At 40.3% G+C, this 16,246-nt stretch overlaps 1 protein-coding gene across 1 annotated transcript in view; it reads right to left on the reverse strand.

Annotated features, from left to right (window-relative positions):
• The window catches only part of LOC139736728 (core-binding factor subunit beta-like), a 74,863-nt gene extending 59,118 nt beyond the window's left edge, over nt 1-15,745 (reverse strand). Inside the window, exons 1-3 of the mRNA XM_071647458.1 lie at nt 15,463-15,745; nt 10,773-10,859; nt 7,493-7,609 (exon numbers count right to left, since the gene is read on the reverse strand). Coding sequence (XP_071503559.1) covers nt 7,493-7,609; nt 10,773-10,859; nt 15,463-15,549 — 291 coding nt within the window. The 5' untranslated portion in view covers nt 15,550-15,745. The remainder of the gene's footprint in view (nt 1-7,492; nt 7,610-10,772; nt 10,860-15,462) is intronic.
• Between the last annotated feature and the right edge of the window lie 501 nt (nt 15,746-16,246).

Raw genomic sequence — 16,246 nt, forward strand, 5'->3', positions numbered from 1 at the left:
CCGTGGACTTTTCATATCGAAATTTATGACTAGAAACATCCTTTACTTGTGAGAAAAGAAATGAAAAAGATTGAAATGAAATGGATGTCACACTCAAAATGATCATCCATCCTATTTCATGAAACCACGGAAGTTTCATCGTGTTCGCCATACTATGTCCACTATAGCTTGAACGTTAAATGTCTCACAACAATTATTTCTGACATTACTCGATATCAAGTTTTCATTTCAAACAAAAACCAACCGTGAGCGCGGGGAATTCACGCCATTTTTACAAACCCGCCATCTTTGTCTGATTTTGTTGTATTCGACAGATTGTGGCTTTCATCGGGGATCTTACACCTTACTATATGATGGGAAGAATATACATGCCACAACGCGTAGACTGCAATCACATGTCAATAATGATTAACATAATACAGTCACATGGCAATAATGTTGTAATCGTTTTCATCTCAAGGGTACAATGTCTGCGAAAGTAAAATTACGTGTTTTAACCCCTTCTGTGCGGGGACCTTGGACAGCAGTGTGTTCAACCATTACACTGTAAAAACAGCGGTGTTAGATTTAACACAACGGGTGTTAAATCTAACACCGATCAAACTTCAATTAAGGACCACACCCACAGGTGTTGAAAATGCACTGTGATGGTGTTAAAAAGTGTTCACCTGACACTTTGTGGTGTTAATTTGACACTGTACCTGGTGTTATTTTGACACTGTACTGGTGTTAATTCAAAAATGACACCACATGGTGTTGATTTGATATTTGTTGGTGTTAATATCAATGGTTTAACACCCGTCCGGCTTCAATAAGAGACCACACCAGCTGGTGTTACTGTGATGTAAATTTATTTTCACATTTTTTCAAAAATCTAGTATTTTAATGTAAAATTCTTGATCGCCTTGTTTAAATCAAAAATCAACAAGAAGTGCAGTTACTAAGAAACTCTTCAAAAAACAGTTTTATATTTGGAAATGACACCCGGAGGTGTTAATTCAACACCATAAATGAGCACCGAAAATTTAACACCAGCTCGGTGTTCACTATTTAACACCGGACTTTTTGCAGTGTACGAATCTTGATGGACAGGGTGTATATACACCGCGCTTGGGGATTTTCAGTGCCAATCAGCACTCAAAGCACACAAAAGCAATTATGTGTTAACCCTTTCTGTGCCAGGGACTTTGGACAGTTTGTACAACTCAGTGGGATTTTCAGTGTCGAGCACCACGTGAAGAGCACAAAGGGTTAACTTGGAACTTGGAGGACATAGTGTAGCTTTGCAGGTATTCGTGAAGACAGTGCAGTCGCAAATTTCTTCGTGGTGAGATTTATACTAATATTTGATAGTCAAAATGTTATAAATCTTGGGGCCACAATAAATGAAGTTGGTAGGAAATATACCATGTATTTGGATTCTCAACTAGACAGCCGATGAATATTAACTCTCTCGGCCTCATCATGCCAAACCTCCAATTTCATTGTATGCAAGAAGGTTGCTCATTGCAGTGACAGCAGTGCTAATACATCACCATGATTACGATTTTTAGGAGGGAGTTCTCATGACTGCTGCAATTTATGATAGTTATAATGACATTTTCAAAATCAAGAAGAGAAAAATAGAATTCAGATCCGGTATATAATTTTTTTCCCATTTTTAAAGCCACCAGTTTGTCTTTTACACGGACCTAAATGTGGCCACTGCTGACTACGCTATAAATCCGCAAACCCCTCTATAAACAGTTCCATATCGGAAAGGAATATCATTCATCTTCTTCTTCGATACGATTTCTGTCTAAATATTATTCTGTAGGAACATTCTGCCTCAAAAACCGACACAAATAACAAACAGACATTGCTTTGTCACCGAGGTCAAAAAGGACTGCTTTTATTTTTCCTTCTCCAGCCGTATATTCTTCTCCATGAAAAATCGCGGTCAGATCCGCCAGACATGGTGGGGCGGTCGACTGCTTATCTCACTGCCGTAACTCTCTGGCCATGTTGGTGAAACGTTGCGCGCCTAAACAGGATACATTTACGCTACATCAACACGCATTTTCTCTTCCACGAGTTCATTGACACAACATGCCGTCGTACTCCCCTTGCACACTTGAATTTGTTAAGAAGAGCTGGAACAGAGCCGGGAGAAGGGGGAAGGGGGTGGGAGGGGACGGGGGGGGGGGGGTGGGGGCAGGAAAATGAGAAAGAGAGAGAGAGAGAGGAGAGTGAGAGATATACACTGTAATACAGACTTATGATGATAAATGGCTCGCGAAATGACAGCCGCTATTAAACATGACGACTTTCAGAAAACCTACCCGCCATGAAAACAGCACAAAATGCATTTCCGCCCCGGAGTTTTGCGTCCATTGTTGCCGGGGCTCTGAATGCCTACAGTCCAACCCGAAGTACCGCTCGCCCAATATAATATGGGTAAGGGCCCGCAAAATGCCTCGGGGAGTGTGGGCAAATTATACAGCCCCTTCTGTGCGTTATTGAGAATCACTAATTATACGTCTATCCCATCAAAACCATCACTTCCTGTTAATACTCTATTGCGTGCGTTGACATTGGGGGCTCGCAGACAAGATCGTCGCCCTAATCCCGACTACCGACGACAAAAGAAAAAAAAAAGGGAAGCCAGGGGTCGAAGCCGCTTCTTCAGAATTATTAGAGACATCAGCTCATCTTTATAATATACACGTCGTATTCTTGTATAGGGCCACCGAGCCCCTCTTCGCAAACAAGTTCATTATCGGGCGCCATTGTACGCTGACAAAGCCGCCAATGATATATCTCTCATAATGAATTTTGTCTTAGGATCTGGCTGGAGGCAAACATGGATACAATGGACCTCTCCTCGTCGGATACCATCATCAAATTCCCACATCAAAGACCAATTTTCAAGTATTATACACAGTCATATATATTTTTTCCAGCATATCATTATTTATTTATACCAATGCATTTTCAAAAGTAAAGAATCAATTTGCGTTATGAATCTTGCACTTTTTGATCTTCCGCCTCAATTTGTGCTCGTCGATTTTCACGGTCGATAGTGAAAAAAAGACATGATTATGACAAAACAATTGCAAAAGAAATATACATATACGTAATCATATCTTATACGTGGTATATTAATGAATATAATCATAACCATGCCGCATCTTAGAAACTTGCATAATCGGCAACTCAATCTTACCACAGGAAGGTTTTTTTTTTTTCAGAATTGTACAGTTTTAGAATTGGGTTTCCTGTGCGAAGGATAATAAAATGGTCTTTATCGCTGCTTTTAACAGCCTTTTTTAGACCTAGGTATTCTCAGAGTTAGGGTCTCGGATATTATAATCACTCTGGTGTATCAAATGATTACAAATCGGGATAGGAGATTTTCCCCGGCCTATCTCTCCCTCGATCTCTCCTTCTCGACTATCTTACTTCTTCTATGTTTAAAGCAATTATGCTTTTGTTTGATCAAGCCGTACACCAACAAGGCTTGTGCTATTAAAGCACTGAAAAGTCCTACCTTTATACGAAAGAAGAGATATAGAAAGGGAGAGAGAGAGAAAGAAAGAAAGAGGAGAGACAGAAGAAACGAGAGGGAGATTACGCTGCCCAAAACAAAATGGGTGCAACGACCGCGAACATTCACAGATCACTTCGCAAAGCTGGTGTCTGCCTCCATCATGTTTTCCCCGATATTTGACTGTATGCAAGCTTGTTATGAACTATTGTCAGGGCCAGCGCGTTTACAAATAGAGGAAAATGGAAGGGGAGAGGGTGGGGTTGAGGCAAAAGAAACTATACACTATACACAAAACGCAATAAAAAAGAGACTAGCAAGAAAGAAAGAGAGAAAACACGAAGAATTACGCGATAGGGACAGAAAATGGCGGATCCACTTCGGTTATACTGACTTATTTCTCGTAACAACGAGTAACAACGATCCCAGTCCCCAACAAAAGGCTACGCCAGAGCTCTGGCCTATGATCATGAAGGTCACACGGTATTATCTGCAGGTGAGATGTTTACCCGTTTTTTGTCATTGTTAAACGCGAGACCGAGGAGCAGTCGCTTAAGTCTATTATTCCCCCCGCCATGCTGCGAAATATCAATGCATCAACGATTAGATTGTGACATCACGGAGCACATCGAACGATCATTATCTCGGCTCTCCTCCGCTCTGCCCTGTCTCTAGGTCTCTGGCTCACGCTCAAAGATGATGATAATGGTACAGATATTGTTTGCCTTGACAAGTATCACATTATATCCGTGCCAGGTCGTAAACATTGCAGAAAACAGTGTAAAGCAGTTATCGAATGTTCGCTTGCGGAATTAATCTTGTGAATTAAGCCAATGACCCGAGTCTCCTACAAAAGTGAATAGAAGAATGTCTTGCTATAATGTAGGCTCCTACTCGGGTAGTCTGCGAAACGTCTGCCCGGATCGTCCGCGGGAAGCCTTCCATACTTGCTGCGCATTACCCACAAATCATCCACTCTATAATTTCAGAAGCAATACCTATTACTTCTTGTTTTGTTTTTTTTTTTTAGTTTTATTTAAGCCAATCCTATACGACAACAGCGTTTTATGCACACTTTGAACAGCACAATGCATTCGTAGTGACCGCTACAAGCTTGCTTGGACAGAGCAGAGTGACCATTATAGGTTTATGGGTCAGTGCTGTAGGGTCAAGAGCACTTCCCGCCTAGAGTTATTGACCGTGACACGTCATTAAACGGGGAATTGCGGATAGTAGAAAATCATTTGTACAGAGTCGAGAGGGTTCCACAGAAATCTGAGACAAAGACCATAATAGATACTTGAGCATTCTCCCAAAAGACAGAGACTGTAATTGAAATATTATAATATCACACATAGATTAAGCCGCGCCATATAACACGGTTCATGTATTAGATTGACATACACATACATCTGCATGCCTTCAGCAGACAAATCGTATAGTGGTAGCATGAAAAGCATCTTAATGCGTTTAGGAAGAGTATATAAATCCTCTCACACTCATTGCTTGTCCCATGTGTTGTAGGGGTTCTGTAATAACGTAGGGTGTTACTCTATCCACATAGCCCTAATGGTTCGGGAATAATCACCGAAACGAGTGGCGTCGCACCTCTCCTTACATTCAGCGCGTGCGTATCATTCTTCTTCATCTATGGTAGATAACAAATTTACGAGGGAAGACCACCGTCTGCCCGTCTGCTGACAACCGACGGAGGGAAAGGCTTACAACGTGTGCTACAACAGGCCTCAAATATACCAAGACTTTCAAAATACATGCGTGTTAATGGTACAAAAACTATCCGGCGGAAATGACCGAGACTCAATTCTGTGCTCACGAGAATACTTTGCCCGATATCTGTTATTCAGTTACCCCTATTTACTTATCACCGAAATGAGGTGAGTTGGTCTTCCTTTGATATCAAAAATTGTTCCTCGATGGGTGTAAGAGCATACTATGTGGAAAGAATGTACTTTTATGCAATGCGGATGAGAAAAACGTCGGCTGTTTCATGTCTTACAGAGCAACAGTATTATGGCGAAGGAGAATTTTGGTAGTATAGCACTCTAACTTCTGTTTCATATAGTGGGGTTAAAAGCAAATTTAGTGACGGAAGATTTGTCGATGGTCGTGGGGGATGAGACTCATCGCGGGCATGCTCTGCGGTGTCCAGTTGGCCTTCTTTTCGGCCGAGTCAGATTCGTGGTGTAGTAGACACCACAGACCACTGAATGACGATAGGTGTTTATAAACACGTCACCTTCCAAAAACCCGGTTGATATCAACACAGTTATGATACTGCAGACTAAATATAGACAGCTCCTTCTTACTTCACACCATTTCATCCTGTTCTCTAATCAAGCCTGAATGATAAGAATGAGAAAATATTGGCTGAGCCTATAATCAGTGTTCGCCTATAACCGGAAAGGTGTCGCGCTCCCGTGTTCTTGGGAGTCGCGTCCTCCTTGCGTCAGTCACCAAGTTTTGTTCTCTTAGTAACCAGTTCCCCTATTTTCGGAAAGTCTCAGAAAAATGAGATTCTTTGACAATGTACCTGCCCTTCAAGAAAACCTCCGCCAAACGTACGCCGCGCAAAAATTATGTGTAACTTTACACAAAATTTACCTCCATGGTTTTATACACACTACAAACATGTTAATGATATTTGTACCCATACTGTTTTGATGGCGGGGAGGTTGAAAGGAATGCCACGTTCCGGACTGATAAGATTGACTCCTCTGTGGTCATGAACGCTTTTTTGTCGACATTATTGTCAAGCAACTACTCTCGGAGTTCTCCTTTCGTAAAGATCTCACCGTAATTATGATCAATTTCTCCTCAATGTTCGAAATGTTGTCCAATTTTTTTAATACAAATTTTCTCCTTTCGTGAAGATCTCATCATGATTACGATCAATTTTTCCTCAATGTTTGAAATGTTGTCCAGTTTTCTAATACATATTTTCAAGCTTTCTGTGTGTGAGTTCCTTAGCATTTAAATCAAACGAGAATGTCGGTGCAATGAAGTGTATGAAAACTGATGTCTAAATCACTAGCATTTTACACATTAAACCCATACATATTATCTTTGTCAACTTTAATTGCTGATGGTATCACGGACTCACTGAATGTATAGGCATATACGCGGCTCAGGGAGGCCATGTTCCTTTTCATGATCCTCCACATATTTCAGGTGTAGAGTCTTTGGCACAATAATGTCCTGAACATTGAGGTTGTTTAGTGTTCTTTATTGGAATGGACACAAAGGGACTGTGATGAAACTGTATACATGTCAAACCTAATTTCCCTGAACAGCGGCAGCGTCGTAATCTTAAACGTCAAGCTGGATATCTCGCACAAACATTTACAATAGTGTTTATTGACATTGACATATTCACAAATTCACAAATCAGTCGGTTATATCATTATCATAGGCAAGAGCTGCTTGTGATACATATACAATTGCTTCTGTTTGACAACTACAGCAACAATAAAAGAGTTATATGTTTATGACACAACCTGTGGAATAACAATGTCAAAGATTTCTGGATGAAAAAAGGTATAGTGCTCAAGTTATTTTAGTTGACTAAACTCATAAAACTGATATTACTTCACATTTTTTACATTGATAAATAAATCGGCTACATGCTCAGAAACTTAGAATAAAAGCATGGCAATACAAATAATAAGAACTGTCCTATACACACGGTGGTTCTCCAATGGTATTTCCACATTGTTCGGGGGGGGGGGGGGTAAACGAGCAAAATTCAGAATGAAATTGCTAAATCTTATCAAGTTGTAACGGGGTATTTCCCTTTTATTACGCTAAAATGAATTTCGACCAGCATTTTGCTCTTTTATTCTTGTTCATCAAATATCAGCACTTTTGTTTGTAATTGCAGCAAACTGCTGGGGGAAGGGGGGGGGGGGGTTAAGAAATATAGACGGACAGTTTTTCCTGCTCACTTACCTTTCCGTTTTCCTTGTCGAAGTCGACGTACTCTTTGGTTGGTTTTCTGTCGCTCGTCTCGCTCCATGAGTTGGGGTAAAACTGAAGGTGGAGATTTGTGCCGGTTGCTACGAAGGACTGGATGACGAAAGGAAGAGAAATAGATGAAAAGTTAGAATAAAAGGTGTGATACCTCCTTGGTATATTAAAGGTGGGTTTTGAATCACAGGAGTGTCTGTAGTGGTTTTATACAGAGAATGAGAAATCATTGAATAGTACAGGTTAAAACAGCAGAGTAATGCATTACATTTTTTTTTTCTAACAATATTTTTTGAACACGTTACAAGACCTAGAATTCAACGTCATTGCAAAAAGACGCGAATACTCAAAACCATGTCAATTTATAAATATATTGTCCATGATCTCTTTATAATTGCAAATCATCCTACTAAGAGATATGAAAATAGTACAATTACCACCCACATTGGAAGCAAGGACTACAGCGTTGTTTGTATACCACCCTCTCCCTACCCCAACACACACTAACAAACACGCAGCTTTGTTTTGTTTTGTTTCTTTCGATTATCGTCATTATCTTGAGTTGATATACGCCAATGCATTATACACACAATATGGCAGCTATATTTCTTTGCAGAAGTTCACTGTAAACAAGGGAAGTAGCAAGGTCGTCGCAGGCAGAGCACAACGGGAGCGGGAAGGACACCCGTGCCTGCATTGCCGGCGGCTGGGAGCCCTTCGAGCGGCGCATGTGCACAGTATACACGTCCGCCGTCCTCCGCTGCTTAGATCGTCGAAGGTTTGGGGAAAAAGGGCAACCTTGAACTAATCAGTCCATATTTCTCAGCTAGGTGTACACTCTTTCTCTCTTTTTTTTTGTGGAAATATTTTTTTTTTCTATGTGCACGCTGTTTGTTGAAGGAAAATTGTGTGAGGCACGTAGCTACAGGCTATACAACTAGACGATTGACTGTCTTAGAGAAGGTACAGTACCACGATTTGGCAGTGGTATAAGGACGGTGGCCTGCAGCAAAATCAGGGTGCGAGCAGAATGACAGTCATGAAATTCTATCGAAGAGGGGTCTCGTGAAATGGCACCCAGGACCAGGGTTAAACTGTCATTTGGAGAATCTATGTGTCAGACTTTAGTGTCATCTCACAGAATGAACACTAAAAAGTAAACGTATATTATTTCTTGTAAAATTCCTCCAGCTTACTAATTTGCTATGTGTAAACCATGACCGTATAAACTCACACTGCACTCTCTGCAACTCTATCAAAACGCCTTCTCGTGCGTGCTTGACTCGCACACTATTAGTCCACAGAAAGTTATAGTAGTTAATTCGATGCACACTGTTAATGAATTTAAAGCTGGGGATCGTAATTCCCACACGCGCTTGAGTTAAGGTAAAGTAGTATCCAGGAAAGGTTTAGGCATGATATATACAAGCACGACGTATAAGCTTAGGACGAGAAAGAAAAGATCATACATGCTCTAAAGATGGGACTCCGGAGGGACAGGCGCCTTTCTTTTCGCGTCGCGATCTCGCAGACGATTGTTTTCTGTTCGCCCTGTTAATACACGGTATTTTAATCACGGAAAGGGGGATTTAAGGATCTTCTCTACCGAAAGGCCCCCAAGGCTATTAGGATTAGGCGTAGGATATGAATCCTACGCGACTGGGAGGAGAAGGAATATCGGTATAGAAGCCTAGCGCGAGTCACTGGCCGCCTGGGGTAGCCAGGAGTGAGACTGTTAGCGGACAGGTATAGGTAGGAGGTACGAGATCGTGATGCGAACACAGCTGAGAGTTTGAGATGAGGTAATGCGCCTTTAGTATAATGCTCGTGCTAATAGCGATGGATGTACTCGTTTGTGCATGATTTATGCGACCAACAATAACTTTCAACTCCTTTTGTGAGAGCGCCATCATCATCACCGTTATAATCTTGTCTCCTTTCAAGGAATAAGCTCTCGACCATAAGAGAAATGAAATCTTTGTATTAACAGCATATAGATTGACAGAGGAATAATCCTGCCATCGATCATCAGAAAGCATCTTGATGGAACAGCATTGGCGGTTAAAATTATGAAAATAATGAAAAAAAGTCGAGCAGTACATGAAAGAAAGAAAAAAAAAAGAGTAATTTGCAAAACACTGTCTGACCAACAAATAGAAGATTTGCATGGAATTAAAGTACCGGTATGATATTGTTATATAAAGATCATTTCATCAGCTCATTCTTTCTTTCGGTCTTTTTCATTTGTATGCATGAAGTAGATTAGTGTTATCATATAATTTTAAGATATCTGATTAAACTCCTTCCTAGCATTATAATGACCAGTTGTGTTTTTGTTTTGTTTCTATGAAAGATTTGGCTGCTCACAAAAGGAATCAAGAATTATGACAGCTCCATACGTGTATGTGACATCTCTTTGACAGTTTCAAGACATGTTTGTACATTTCACAAGCGGGCAATAGTTTTGACAGCTCCTTAAAATGCCGGCATGTCAACGCTATATATACCTTTATGGTTATCTTCATAAGCTTCGATCTTGTCATACAATCTAGGATGGATCCAGCAGTAAGGGAGAATACACTGTAATGGTCTTGTTTAATGACTTAAGTTAAAATTCACATATTTTGTCGTTATCTTAGCCTCATTAAAATAAAGGTCTGGCAATATGCGGGAAGACCTTCAATCACGATGAAATACCATATACCTCGGAAGACATGAGAAAAGAATATAATCCAAAAGCTATATGCTATATGATAACGAATATGATTGTGAAACGCCTTTCTGGACCTATGAAAGATTTTATGAGGTAAGGCTGGGGGGACAAGAGGAATACGTTGAACATGACCGGGAAGATGACAGGCATATAGTGATGACAATACAATGTACAATGATAATGATCATACTTGTAAGATTATTGACCATAACGATTAGGTTGGTGATAATGATGATGCTATAGTGGTAATCAGAATTATGATGTTGTGATACATACTGTAGTACCAAAACCACTGATGACCCGATCATTGATAATACTACTCAAAATAAGGATTGGTATATGAATAGATAATGTATAAATAAGTATATAAATATAAGAATATAAAAATATATAAATATACAAATATATAAATATACGAATATATAAATATATAAACATATAAATGCATAAATATATGAATATATATATATATATATATATATATATATATATATATATATATATACCATTTTGTATAAATGGTGTCTGCTCTGATGGACAGTGACTTACTAATTGCGCGTGTCCTTCTCTGCAGCTGTTGACAAAACGCATCTGTCTTTCCTCTTGCGGCCTGTCACGATAACCTGTATACCGAATCTGAGGAAGACATTCAACAAAAGGGGGAGGGGATGAGAGAAAACATAAGGTTATTAAACTCACAGCACTTTAATCCTTCAATAAATGCATATAGTTGAGTCACATATATCCACCTTATATATATTAACCTTTCCCCTGTCTCTCCCTCCCCTCTCTATCTAATCGATTTATCTATCCCCTTATCTATCTACCTATCTATCTATCTATCTATCTATCTATCTACTATCTATCTATCTATCTATCTCTAGTTAACAAATGCAGTCACCATCATCAAATGGTGCTTGGTGGAATGGTCATGATACTTGATTTATTCATTATAAGTGCGAATGAAATACTATATCTCCTAAAACTTCCATTATCTTCGCAAGCATATGTTTAGGAGATGAATCAAATTTCACTCGACATTGCGGATTACACACGTGTGCTTTTTTACAAATATGCATCATTACGTGGTTTCCATGGCAATACATTTCATGCTAATATGCCTTTCATTATATACGCTTTTTGTTCAATGAATGATTGAATCGTACGAAATCATAAAAGTGCACTTCAGCGATATGTAACGACCATGGAAAGCAGAAAATTTGTGATCTACATTTTAGAGCAACTAATGCATATTTCCCTTTTTAATGAGAGACTCTGAGAAGATTTAATATGAACGATAACGCGAGCAGTATCGTTTCCAAGGATTTATCAACATTCATGTCATTTCCATGAAATAGTTCACCAGCAAATTACTATCACTAGTGAATTTTACCGTCGTATCCACCAAATATATCACTAAATGTTCCAACACTGGAAATTGTCTATTTATTCACATAGAAATAGGTAATGTGCCCGTAGAATTTGAAGAGAGAGAGTTATCACGGCATTGACTCAGGATGTAACCTTGTAAAGCAGCATTGCAGTATAATGTAAGAGCTGAAAAGGCATATATATATATATATATATTACATTTGGGGGAGGGGGAGAAGAGAACAGTATATCTACCTTCCTGCAATGGACATTCGTAGCAATACAAAATGGGCAATAGAAAAATGCTGCTAAATAGCAACAGTTGGTATCTCTGTCGAATGAATGAAATAACAATTAACCCCATCACATATCCAAATGAAGGCTTGACAATACGCGCCAGTCTCACTCAATTAAGGATTTCAGGGGGAAAACAAACCCCCAAACAAGACCATTATGATATCATCTCAGTGAAGGTATCAAGTGAAGTTGTAAATGTAAATTTGGTAACAAGCAGGACATCTTCAGATTTACAAATCAATGGAGAAGCCCACTGAGATCATTACGATTTGATTTATTTGCTTTAAACGTAAATTTGGTAACAAGCACGACACATATACAAATCTTCAAATTGTTATGGCTTATCTTCATCACACAAGTCTATTTCATTCATTCCCTCAGTCATTCGCTTTGAAATTTTTTGGTTTATGTCCAAGGCACAAATGTGTGGCAGAAAGTAGTAATCACCATGTATAAAGCAAGGGGAGAAATGTAATGAATGTGTTCGTCTTTACGTTGACATTGCAATAAAAACAAATGTCATTTACAATTTCACTATGTCTGCAATACACTCTGCTCAATCAAACATTACTACAGTATACCAGCAAATTTATTTGAAGATATCGATGTGGTTATTTGAGGATAAATCATCTTTGCGAGAAAAACAACATTATAAAAAGATCAAATTTTGGAATTGGGTAATGATTGTCTGCAAGCGAGCTTCTAATCAGACGAGACTACATTATTTTGTGGGCAGCGGCGAGAAGTGAATCGATTGTATTTATTGGGCAGACGGGACATGGGAAACGGTACACTGGTTGAGTCGATGGGGATTTCTTGGCGGGGAAATCAGCGTGGTGAATTAGCCCTGTCACGGAAGACGGGTTCTTTCTGCTGGGCAGGCAGCAGCCATCTCTGGACAGGGCGCCACAATCGCTCGGCCCTCTTCCTCGCGATGGCTTGCGAGACCACGACGCCATCATATTATTACTTGACCGTCGCAGCCCAGACCGGAACCTATTGTAAAGGTTTCTGACTCGTCAATACTGCTATTGATCTCGTCACATTCATGATCGGGTTGGAGACTCACGTAGGCAACATCCCGCCCTCCATTTCTTTCATTAATTTCTTTTGTCATAATGGCACGACCTTCCTCGCTACGGGGTGCAGACCCCCGTCACACTCCGACGAGTTCATGGCGGGTGCAATCGGAGCTTGCACTTTTTTTCATCCATCGGTTCCCCTGCAATCCATTTGCTCTCGCGATCTCATGTATGAATTGCTGGTGCTCAGGTCGGAGAATGGAGCGGTGACTTCCCCGTCAGCTCGGCGTGACTGTGTGTAATGGGGAAAGTCTGAGGCGTCGTACCGGTAGTATAATCAGCATGACATGTCAAAATAATGAGCGATATCCTAGACAAAGTATGTCCTTTTCCCACTGATAACCCTACAAAGTGATTAAACTGACACCATGGCCATAATAATGAACTGAAATAGATTTTCCACTGTCCTTCCCAGCAGCGTCCTATTTTGGCTGCTACCTGCGATAGTGCGAGTAGGTAAAACGTCAAAAGCCGACGCGACGCCATCCAGCACCCGGTCGCACGCCGAGCCCGAGATGGTACGGTAGCTCGTGGAGTGGAGACCTTTCCTCACGTGTTCTGTGATTCCCAAGCTGACGCACTAGATTACGGAGAAAATAGTTTCTATTCCCACCAGATAGATGCCACTGTGGCCGACAAATGGACAGAAATGAATTGATATGGGTCATTCCTCAGTCGGTAGCTTACAAATACAATGCAAATCATTCGAACAAACCAAGGAGGTATAAATATTGTGATACCTCCTTGAACAGACGATATACCTCTACCTATGTTAGCAAAAAATGTCTATACCACGCGTGCTGTCACCAATGATCATACTAAATGATGCAGTGCAAGTGAGCACTACTGGTGACTATTTCAATCTCCCCTAACCCCGAGCTACCCGATTAAAGTTATGCATGATGATCATTCCACGGTAACAAGTTCAGATATACACCCTATTCCTCATATTTGTTAAACGGTAGAGCAGTAATTCTCATCTCTACTTGTGACGACTTAACGTTCAAGCCCCTTCGGATATCACTATACATCATAAAGCAGACACACATTTGAACACTTACCAGACAATCGAAATCAGTTAAATTCACATGCTGGAGAATAAGACTGAAAAGACGGTATCGGAGTCTATACCATGAATGTCGCTTAATGAAGAGATATGGCTAGCTAAAATAAAGGCATTAAAATTAGATCCCATGACAGATGAGGGGAGATAGATGTAGAGAGCAATCTTTACAGACGTTATAGACCCCCAAACCTTTCCCTATTCCTTTATCCAAATATTACATTTACTCGGTCGAAATCACTCGTTTGATTTGTAGCTTATGTTAAAGAATTCAGCTATACAAAATCACAGGTCATGAATACATCACGTCACAAAACACATATCATTGTTTTGTAGACTTGGTAGAGGCAGAAAACCGTCAGCATATAGCAACTTTTGACTTTGATACGCTATGCACTTGTTTAAGGGCACTTTTGACGCTTCTACATTGATTACAAAATAATCAGCCACTTGAGCGGAAGTGATATTTTCCTTTGTATTTCGCATTCATCAAGTCGAAGTACTAGATCACAGCATGTGTAAGAATGTACGCATACAACATGATAGCATGACATTTACCTGGTGCATTATCACAATCGGTTCCTCTTTATCACTGCTATCACCGGATTCAAATGTCAAATCGAAAGTACTATACACGTTTTCCTATTACCGATTACCCACTGGACATACTATCGCATATCTGAACTGAAACAATGGCACCTACATTGTATTCAGCATCGATGCTTTATTTAATTACAGCACAAATGTTACGGTTCCATAGAGTGCAATTTCATACCACTCGGTAAAATGATCTCAAGTTTGCCTATAAACCAATGCCTCATGTCCTGTTTCAGGCCTGAACAATGCCAGTGCGTTTGCCTGGCAATGGGGACACGAAACAACAAGACTGTTTACTACTGCCTCGTACGGTACGTGGTACGTGTCACTGAACTTCTTATGCAGTAACTATAATTCGCGGAAGAGGAAACGATGTTTGTTTTGTTGTGCTGAATCCGTTCGGTTGGGGATGAAGAATCTAAGGGCAAGGTTTGCGAAATTACGCAATGCCAAACATGGAACTCCGCCAAGCGGAACGCGGAACGGATACACCAGTATATACACACACATTGGCAACGTGCGGCTCTCGCACGAAAAGTCGCATTCGTGATAAAACGTGCTGAACAGAACGAGTACGCCTGAGCACGGTTAATAATACTGCTTCACACTGGACAGAAAATACGTGTTGAGGCGGTACTACATTCATCATCATCATCATAATAATAATGATATCAACGAGAAATCTGAGCTGTGAATAAGTGTCCGATAACATAATATTGACAAAGTCAATTATCAAAATTATCACACTCTATTATATAAAGTTCTCTGTTACTTTAAAGTCCGCGCGAGACTTTTTTTTCGTGTAACGTTGCGTTGTTGGAATACGTACCTCCGATTCTCGACCCAATTTCCTAAATAATTCATCATTCTCAAATTTGTTCCTCTGATCCGACACCACTCTTGGCATAGTTGACATCAGTACTGCTTCTGTGTTACACGGCACGGTAGAAGTAAAAATCAAGAAAAGATAGGCTTTCCCTCGCTCTCTCGTGGGCCAATCCTTTGCGTACTTCGCACGGGTATCACTCGGTTTTGTCAAGGCGCACACCGATCAATGTATTTCCCAATACTGAAGGCAGACGATCCAGCAAACCGTGCTTCCAATACATGCACGCGTGTCACAGCTGGTCTAGTCGCTACCCGTTTACAGGAATTTATTGAAGCCCCACTCGCGCGTGCTCACAGAGCGATGACGAGCTCATTCATAGCCGACTACCGTATTAGCATAAGCCACCCCCACATTCGTGACGTAGCAGGCAATTGCCCACAGTGATTGGATCAAGGCCGATGCACCACTGCTAGGTTAGATGGTCGAGTGTATTCTAATGCAGGGGTAAAGTTATTTGTACTGATTTTATGTGAATATCCTGCTCTAAGCCAGGACATTGTATCCCTGAATTCGTCATTGATACACTGATAGACACTAATGAAATAAATATATTACTTTGGTACCATTTTATAGCCATGCATATTCCCGTTCAATTTAAGTAGGGTGTTCAATTAACTATTCAACTTCCCTAAAGTGAATGGAACATACCGATCAAAGTGCGACAATGTTAATAGATTCTAGGTAAATGATCATTGTATGATGGATCAACGAACAGGTTGACGGG

The sequence above is a fragment of the Diadema antillarum genome, unplaced genomic scaffold (genome assembly GCF_040938485.1).
Source record: "Diadema antillarum isolate AM-2024a unplaced genomic scaffold, OU_Dant_1.0 scf00000028, whole genome shotgun sequence".
NCBI lineage: Eukaryota > Metazoa > Echinodermata > Echinoidea > Diadematoida > Diadematidae > Diadema > Diadema antillarum.